This window comes from Odocoileus virginianus, unplaced genomic scaffold, assembly GCF_023699985.2.
Source record: "Odocoileus virginianus isolate 20LAN1187 ecotype Illinois unplaced genomic scaffold, Ovbor_1.2 Unplaced_Contig_30, whole genome shotgun sequence".
Classification (NCBI taxonomy): Eukaryota; Metazoa; Chordata; class Mammalia; order Artiodactyla; family Cervidae; genus Odocoileus; species Odocoileus virginianus.
In genome coordinates, this window is record NW_027224347.1 from 716,898 (window position 1) to 726,994 (window position 10,097).

The window sequence follows — 10,097 nt, forward strand, 5'->3', positions numbered from 1 at the left end:
GCATGTTTACACTTTTCAGTTTACCTAGGAGGTTCGTAGGATTTAAGCTTTACAGCATCACTGCCATTGTAGCTTCATTTTTAAGAAAAGGAAATGAGATCCAGAGAGGTTTTACAGTATGCCATTTTATGATATTTCCAGGATTTTAACCTTATAAGTCTTACTTCAGTATTCTTTCATCTCCCTCAAATGAACCTACATTATTTTCTACCTATAATTCTTCACTGTGAACATTTTTACCTAACAGTTTCCCAGTTCATTATGGCACATTCTTGTACCTTATAATCCACACCCATTGAACAAATGAGTGCAATATGCCTTAAAACATAGTAATCACAAACAATACATACATACACACACATATTTGTAAACACATACCCTTCAGATATTATATTCATCTATATATGACTAAAGACATATATATTACACAAAAGGATTTCATATCACAAATACTTTGCATCACAGGCATACACCCAAACATAAACAAGCCAAAAAACACAGCCATCCCAACACTACATATTCCACACGCTTATGTGTATTAAATAGTCTACATTGTTACAAATATGCAACATTCTACATTCTACACCCTACCATTTATATATTATTAATACATTCTACATTATTACATATTATATTCTACATTTACATATTAAAATATGGGGAAAAAAGGAGGCATCTATTCTCATTAGATACACATGCTCTCCAACCATTCTCACATAGGTGCATATCATATACCAACTAGCAGAGATCACATAAACACAATAAGTGTGGAATTATAGACATTATTCACAAAATATTATACATGACAGGACACAGCTGCCAGGGAGACCAGCTGGCACATATTCTGTGTACTCACACACACACAGGCTAAAATCACACATAGCCACACAAACAAACCTACATACTCACAGCTACAACCAAGATAAACATCACCCTTATAGAAAAATAATCTCCAATAGAACCACATAGATGACATCGGCAGATTCCACATGAACACACCCCCATATATATAGAAACATAAACACTTCATGGGAGCTGTCTCTTTGCTTACTACCATCTCCCTCCCCTCCCTTCAACCACCGTCACACAAATACCTTTATTAACCCTTAAAAATGACTGTGTTACCTCTTTGGGATCCAAGAAAGAAGTTATAGTTAACACATATTCACTGATGTGGATACATCAGAGCAAAATAATAAAAATCATACATCAAGACTGGAATGAATCATGATGTGTATCATTTACAGCCTTTGCATATCAAAATTACATGTATTTTCTACTTGGGAGAGAGAAATAAGGCAAGGTCACCATAGGAAGGGAGTGTAGGGTGATCGCTATCCAGCATGTCCTGTCAAAACTGGTTCTTCTGAAGTGACCCATTTCTGGAGATAGAAATTGAAAGTCTACTTAGATAACTTGGAGCAGAGAGCCCAGTGGGTTAGATGTTCCAATCACCAAGACGTTCAACAGGACCTGAACCCTGCTGTCTTTGGTAGGGACTAAGGACAGTCACTGGGGAGGAAATCCTGCTCACCTGCCCTTCTGCGAGAATATATGGAAGACCCGAGAACGAATCTCCTTGGTTTTGGCTCCATAGACTATAGGGTTAACCACAGGCGGTAGCAGTAGATAGATATTAGCCATAATCACATGGAGCAGGGAAGTGGGGCCACTCAGCCTGTGCAGCACGGACAGCCCGATGAGGGGCACATAGAAGACCAGCACAGCACAGAGATGGGAGATGCAGGTGCTGAAAGCTCTGAGCGCTGCCCCCTGAGAGGACAGCTCCAACACAGCCCTCAGGATGAGGATGTAGGAGGAGCCAATGAAGAGGGAGTCGACGCCCATGACCGAGAGGATGATAAAGAGCCCGTACACCACATTGACCGTGGTGTCAGTACAGGACAGCTTCATAATATCTTGGTGCAGACAGAAGGAGTGTGTGACGGTGTGCTTTCGGCAGTAGGACAGCCGCTTCAGGATGATGGGCAGGGGCAGGAAGAGTACAAACCCTCTGGTCAGGGCAGCTAGTCCAATCTTGGCGACCGTAGGCCCTGTGAGTACAGAAGCATACCGCAGCGGGTGGCAGATGGCCACAAAGCGGTCAAATGCCATGGCCAGCAGGACAGCTGACTCCATGGCTGACAGAGCATGGATAAGGAACATCTGGGCCAGACAGGCATTGAACTCGATCTCCTGGACACCCGTCAGGAAGAGGCTGACCATCTTGGGCATGGTGACGGAGGAGAGAACTAGGTCAGTGGTGGAAAGCATGGCCAGAAGAGGTACATGGGCTCATGCAGGTGCCTTTCCACACGGATGATGAGGACAATGGCCAGGTTGCCCAGGGTGGCCAAGGCATACATACAACACAGTGGGAAAGCCAGCCAAAAGTGGGTGTTAGGTCCCAGGCCGGGGATGCCCACCAGCAGGAAGTATGCTGGGTGGACCAGAGTTCCATTTGGCACAGTCATGGCAGGAACCAAGAGCCGAGGTTTCTGCATCCCAAGTCCGAGGTCTATGAAAGGGAAGAGGAGAAATATCACTCAGTCATGGTTCAGCGGAGAGAAACGCCTTAGGAAAGGGCACTGAAACAGTTAGGGCAGCAAATACAATGATGAAGTACTCCTGTTAATTCCAAAACTTCAGTCTCATTCTGCTTTAATTCTTTTTTTTTTTTTTAATTTTTAAAAGACTTTTTATCTTGTGTTGGGATACAGCTGATTAACAATGTTGTGACAATTTTACATGAGCAGCTAAGGAACTTGGCTGTATATATACATGTAACTGTCCTCCCTTAAACTCCCCTCCCATTCAAGCAGCCACATAACATCATCTGCTCTAATTTTATCATAGACGTACCTCCCTGCTAAGTCACTTCAGTCGTGTCCAACTCTGTGTGACCCCATCCCTGGGATTCTCCAGGCAAGAACACTGGAGTGGGTTGCCATTTCCTTCTCCAATGCATGAAAGTGAAAAGTGAAAGTGAAGTCGCTCAGTCGTGTCTGACTCAGCGACCCCATGGACTGCAGCCTACCAGGCTCCTCCATCCATGGGATTTTCCAGGCAAGAGTACTGGAGTGGGGTGCCATCGCCTTCTCCAGCACCTCCCTGAGGAGCCCATTAATCTCAGTGTGTAAAGCCCACCCAGGATACATGTGCAACGCCCTTCATTTCCAGAGCTGATGTTGCTGATCACGTATCCTGCTTTTGGTCCCTTCTAAACCAGCACTGCCAGACTTGCACAGATCCTTCAGAACCCAGCTTTGCTAGTGCATGTTAGGGTTAGGGTCTGTCTGGGTTCAGAGTTTGAGGCTCAGTCTGTGGTTGCTTTTAAAATCCATTCTCAACTGACTTCTGGGCAGGAAGTGGGGTGGGGGTGTCCCTCTGAGACTCAGTTTCAAGAGATGGGTTTGTGTTTCAGCTTGAGTACCATTTCTTAGCCTTCACTGATAGAATTAGCTAAAACTGTTATTGAAAACACTGTCTCTCAGGTTCTACTCCAGACTCAATTTTCCAGGGGAGGGGTCCAGAAATCTGGTTTAAAAAAGCAAGAAATCTCTTCTGTCCCAGTGATTTTTTTTTTTTTAATCAGAGAAATTTAGGAAAAGTTGTTCTGGTATTCTGGGAAGTAGGGAGATTCCAACCCTTAACAAAGAATGAAACATAGCCTTTCACTGGGAACTCTCAAGGCCCACATGAGAGTGAGTCTCAGATTGTGCTTAGCCAGAGTGTGACATGGAAACCAGACACAGCTGAGATATGAAAAGACAAATCAGTCCACATTGCTGCCAGTGCTATGTGGTATCCAGAGGCATATCCTCCTTCCTCCATACCCTCCTGGGTGAACACAGAACAAGCTCTACTTTCTTCCTCTACACAGACCACTCTGTTCTAAGCCTCTGTTCTGAGATCCAAACACATATAACATGTTTCCTCTTCATATTTCTACTTGGATAATCCAAGAGTTTCATATTTTGTCCCAAATAGGACCCCTCTGAATGGTACCAATGAGTCACTCATGTCATCCTGGTCAGGGAAGCTAGTCCCATCTCTGTTCTTTCTCCTCTACTGTGATTTTGTTTTTCCAAGTAATCTATCATGGCTCTTTTTTTATTCAACACATCCTCCCTCCCTCCCAACCTCATTATATCATTCATTCTGCTCTGATTATGAAAAGAACTTCCAAACTCACCTCCCTGCTTCCAGAATCAGGTTCTTCAATCCACCTTCCACATGGCTGACATCTAAACAGAAAAACTGGATATGTCAGGCTCCTGTTTAGCAAGTTACAGGTGACTCCCATAGCCTTCAAGATCAAATTGGAATCCAACAGTCTGCATTCAAAGCCCTTCCCCGTGTGGCTCCCACTTAACTTTCCTGCCAAACTTCTCAATTTCTTTCTTTATTTACCAATTGCCACCACCACCATCAACATACACAAATATTTTTCTCTGGGTAAATTAATTTCCCTTGCCTCATGTTTCGGTGAAGAGTGAGAAGCTAGAACTGAGGGGGTTCCTGGCACAGGGATAGACAAAGTTTGGAATGAGCCTCACAGCCGTTAGAAAGAATTCCTCTTTGGGAAGGTCCCTGAACTGGGTCTGGGATCCTGACGATGGATGCGGGAACAGGGCGCGCTGGCAGGCTGTGTGAGCAAAGGGCAGGCTTCCTTGGGCAGTGTGCCCTCCCTACCCGGTCTCCGCGAACATCCCAGGACATGGGCAAGGTTCCCTTCCCGTGCCCTCGCCTCCCCACCCTGACCTAAGCCTGGCACGCTTTCCTACAATGACGCTGCCCCAGGCAACTGCCCTTATATAGCTTCTCTGGGGGCTCTAGGGAGCGTGAGGGATGAACAGTGAACTTCACTTCGCCAGACTCCCTAGGAGCACCGCTCGGCTCAGGTACCCAAGGAAAGCTGAACTCCGACTCCTACCCCGGGGGGCTGCACTCTGTTACTATTTTAAGGCCCCTCAGGAGACTAGGGGGAGGGGGGCAGTGGAGGTGAGAGATGACCGGCACTGGAAGAAAAGAGCTACTGGAATGGAGGTGAGGGCGCGCACTTAAAACCACACAGATGTGAATACTCTTGTTCTCCCTCCGGACGCTCTGTCCTAGGGGATCCCGAACTGTGCTAAAGCCCTGCCTCTCGCTTCTCGATGGTGCCCCCTTATGGTGATATAGGCGAATTGCAGCCTCGTTGCTGCTTGCTCACAACTGAGGACTATGAACTAAGGACCTAACTTACCTTGTATCTGAGCTCCTGCCACTGCACTACAGCTGCCCCTAAGCTCTTTCTCCTCTCCCTAATAAGCCAATTCTTTATTCCTCAGGCTGCTAATAATACTCTCCTGTTCCCACCTCCCCATCCAAAATGAGACAGTGTAGAATAGCTGTTTAAATGTGGGGCTCTATCAAGGAACAAACTTATGTCCAAATCTGGGCTCAACCACTTAACATCCTTAGCCTCAGTTTGATGTGAAAAATAAAATGAGATACTAGCAATTCTCCAGTGAATGATTGTGACAGAGGATGAGACGGTAGGATAGCATCACTGATTCAATGGACATGAATTTGAGCAAATTCCAAGAGATAGTGAAGGACAGGGAAGCCTGGCATGCTGCAGTTCATAGAGTTGCAAAGAGTTGGATACGACTTAGTGACTGAACAATAACGACGACTAGCCATTCTCCAGTGAATTATTATGTTCATTATTATTGCTCAAAACAACAGGAAGAACCAACACAATAGGAGAAAATCTAGTTGAGATAGTGTTAGAACAGCCAAAGGAAGCAAATATATTAGGGAGAAAGGGTGGACAGCAGTGCTGGAGGCTGCTGAGAGATCAAGTAGTTGGAGTACTGAAGATGAAAGGTCCCTGGTTACCTTGTGAAGAACTGTTGAGGTGGTTGGTAGGAATGGAATCTTGAATACAGCAGAGTGAGGAGTGAGTGAGTTGGGAAAAATGGAGAAAGTGGATGTAGACCACTATCTTGATAAGTTAGTGTGTGAAGAGAAGGAATGAAATGGACTATACATGAAGAATTAGTAGCTCAAAGGAGAATTTCTACAAATTTGAAGCTTAAAGAGATTAAACACAAGTAAATGTCAACAGGATGGAATTAGTAGAGAATTCTTTATTTCTCTTATTCGTAGTGAAGTTCTTCAATGCTGTGACCCAGGTAGACCCTCTGTCCTTCCCCCTCTACATAGTGACCATGAGAAATCTTAATTGCTCCCATATAATCCCCCAAACAGGCCAAACCAACACCCTGAACTCCAGACATGGTCATGCCTACTGGACATTATTTAAGCATCCTTCAGGCATCTCAAATTCAATGCCTCCAACCACGTCCACTATCTCTGATCCTCAATCTAGGTCTCCAGTCTGTGTTTTCTGTTCCGTGTCTGTTGCCTCAGCCAGGCACCTAGAATCCATCATCTCTGCCTTCTCTCTCTCTTACCTCTCTCTGAGCCCATCCAATCAGTCACCAAGTTCTCTTTAATTTACTTCCTGGAAATCTTGTGAATCAGATTCTTTTTGTCCATGTCTTTTGCCTCCTAACCAAGATAACCTCTGCCTAGATCATCAGAATCATTTGTTCACCTGCCAGCCTCATAGAATATCTTTGCCATTGATTCACTGTCCACCAGTGTGATCTGCCAAACACACATCAGTTTATAACATTATCCCATTGACTTTAGAATAGAAAGTTCAAGTTCACACTTCATAATACAGTTTATTAAAGCCTTCATGTGCTATCTCCATTCATTTTTCCATCCTATCTTTAACCATTCTACCTCCCTTTCTGAGTGCCAAGTCCCAGACACACTGACATTGGCCTCCTGCTTCAATGTGCCATGCTTTCTTTCTTTCACCCTTCAACTTTCACATATTTTCTCTCATGGTAAAAATACTCACCCTCCTCCCTGTGTGAAAGTGAAAGTGAAGTCACTCAGTCGTGTCCGACTCTTTGCGACCCCATGGACTGTAGCCTACCAGGCTCCTCTGTCCATGGGATTTTCCAAGCAAGAGTACTGGAGTGGGTTGCCATTTCCTTCTCCAGGAGATCTTCCCAACCCAGGGATTGAACCCAGGTCTCCTTGCATTGTAGGCAGATGCTTTACCATCTGAGCCACCAGGGAAGTGAAGTTGCTCAGTCATGTCCAACTCTTCGCGACCCCGTGGACGCGAAGCCTACCACGCTCCTCTGTCCATGGGATTTTCCAGGCAATGGTACCAGTAGGTCCCCTTAAATTGTTCTTAGTAGCATCAAGTTGGCACAATTTTTGAATAGTGGGGTCTCATGTGCACATTTCAAGCATTTTTTTCACTGATTAGAGTAAAAAGAGTTGTATTTCACTGAGTAAGGTGAACTTTTATAATTACAGTATATCCCTATATTTTTGTTTCAATATTTTTCTAAAGAAATACAGAAAAAAATCATTCAACATACACAGAATGTTAAAAGGTCCAACCAATAATGGAGACCTCTGGCCAGAGATATACTCAAATTCTTGGCTTAGGAGGTACTAAATTACATGAACTTGCTGATAATAATTCCCAATTGATATCATGACCCACTGAGTGTCCCTCAACAAGGTCCTACACTGGAATTATCTCAGATCCTCAAATGAAAGTTATCTTTTTTTTACACCCACTTCCAAGCAATTGCTTTGTCTGGCACAGTCAACTTCTATATCTCTCCTTTACATACTAACCATTCTTAGATTTCACTGTAAGTACTGCTTCTACAAGGAAATCTTTCCTGTAAGAAAATATTCTCTTGTTCCCAAAGGTATCCAAGTTTCTTTTGCAGATGAGTAATGCCATTGTTTTTGTTAGGAAACACTGGTGGACATGGCTACACAAGGCCACAGACAGTCCTCATGAAAAGAGAACATGGCTTTAGAAATGAGTCTTTACATTAATAGTTTGTAATAAGATAAGAAAAAGAAATATATGGTGTGAGAATTAGAAAAATAACATGTAATCATGATCTGTGGATTAATGATTTTATATATGTGTGTGTGTATCTCCAAAAGAATAAATTAAATGGAATTTAATTTAATAATTTAATTATATCCCCCAACTTTTCAAAAGATTCAATGCAATCTCAATAATGGCCTAACAGGTCATTCTGTAGAACCTGACAAGCTTAATTAAAAATTTATAACAAAATGTAAATTGCTAAAAATAGCCACAACACTCAAAATATTGGACCAATGTGGAAAGACTTGCTATATCAAATATCAGGACTTATTATAAAGCTATAATAATTATGAAAGTATGATATTGGTACATCATAGACAATAGGGCCAATGATTTTCTAGTCATAAAAGCCCATTTCCTTTATTCATTCTTGTGTCAATGGACACTTAAATTGTTTCTATGTCTTAGCTTTTGTAAATAATGCTGCAGTGAACATGGCAGTACAGATATCTTTTTGAGGTAGTGATTTCATTTTCTTTAGATATATACCCAGAAGTGGGATTTCTGGATCATATGGTAGTTCTATTTATTTTTTTAATTTTTGAGGAACCTCTGTACTGTTTTCCATGATGGCTGTACTAATTTACATTCCCACTAACAGTACACAAAGGCTTTCTTTTCTTCATATCTTTGTCAACACTTGTTATCTCCTGTTTTTTTGATAACAGCCATCCCAATGGGTGTGAGGTGATATCTTATTGCATTTCCTTATGATTAATGATATTGAGCATCTTTTCATTACCTGTTGGCCATTTTCTTATCTTCTTTAGAAAAATGTCTTTTAAGTCTTTTGCCTAAGTCCTTTTCAATGGGATTGTTTTGTTTTTGGTTTTTGCTATTAAGTTGCATGAATGCCTTATGTATTTTGGATATTACCCTTCATCATATAGATAGCTTGCAGATACTTTTTTCCTGTTCCATAGGTTGCCTTTTTATTTTACTGATTGCTTCTTTTATTATTATGTCTGTTCAACTTAAAGTGAAATGATAATATTTTGCTTATCATTGTCCTCTGAACACCAAGGCTGCACCTGATATTTCTGTTTATCTATCTATATACCTTTGGCCCATGCAAAGCTATATAGCAAAAAGAAAGTTCAGCATGAAATAATGGTAAGAAAAGATAAAACATTACATTCAGGAAGGTTCTGGAAGTACATAAATATATCTTTAATTCTCTAGTTTTGTGTGTCAAAAAAAAAACTCAGCTAAGAAGATAAAATTCAGTAAGAATCTATAGTTCCATCGCCAAGAAAGAGCAAAAGTTCTTCTTAAAATTTGAGATTCTTGTGAATCTTTTGAGAATAAGGAGAAAAGCAACTCTCTTGGAGGAAGGCTCTCATAAAACCATGCTAGTAGGCCCTCACATCAGAGCCTCCAGTATTTGTGGAAAGAGCTCTACTTCATGTCTCCAGGAGCTGGCCAACTGACCTGTGCCATTTCTAATGATCTTCCTAAGAAGACACCCAACCTACAGTTCACTACGAAGAAGGCAGAACTCCATGAGAATCTACATCAGCTAAGAACAGTGACTTGTTAAACCATCATTCATAGCCATGAGCAAACAAAGGACACAAATAATGTGAAAAGTATCAGAACTTCAAGGAAGGGAATAAATTTGAGAAATCATATCAAATGCCCAGAAAAAAAACAGAGCAAAAATGAGAGAACTTAGAAAAAAAACTCATAGCATCAGTGAGAGCTGAGAAAATCCTGTTGTGTTAAAACAAGAACAGACTGCTATAGAAGAAAAGCAATGTGCAAGCAAAAAAAAAAAATATTTGAAATAATAATAATAAAAACAGAGTATATAAATATTATGGGGGAGAGTTGCTTGTTTCTTAACCAAGAAAGGGAAGATAGAGGAATATTTTCTTGAATCCTTTAATCCCCATGATGAAAACACAATAGCAAAAACAGAACCAAATGACTGAATAGAAACAGAACACCTGTTGTCTCTCTGCCCAACGTTCTAGGAGAACCTCTCAAGTTGACCATGCATAGCTCTTTGTTTTTCAGCAAATATACAGACTTGGGCAGGAAAAGGTAAAAGACATGGAGGGAAAATACAGAATTCCAGAAGGAAGGGAAGCAAGGTATGGGG

The 10,097-nt window shown here is 41.8% G+C and overlaps 1 protein-coding gene across 1 annotated transcript; it reads right to left on the reverse strand.

Moving 5' to 3' along the window:
- Positions 1-1,530: 1,530 nt before the first annotated feature.
- LOC110131868 (olfactory receptor 51D1) lies at positions 1,531-2,504 on the reverse strand. The gene is given in 2 exon segments (XM_020884830.2): positions 1,531-2,279; positions 2,282-2,504. Coding segments are annotated over 2 exon segments (972 nt in total).
- Between the last annotated feature and the right edge of the window lie 7,593 nt (positions 2,505-10,097).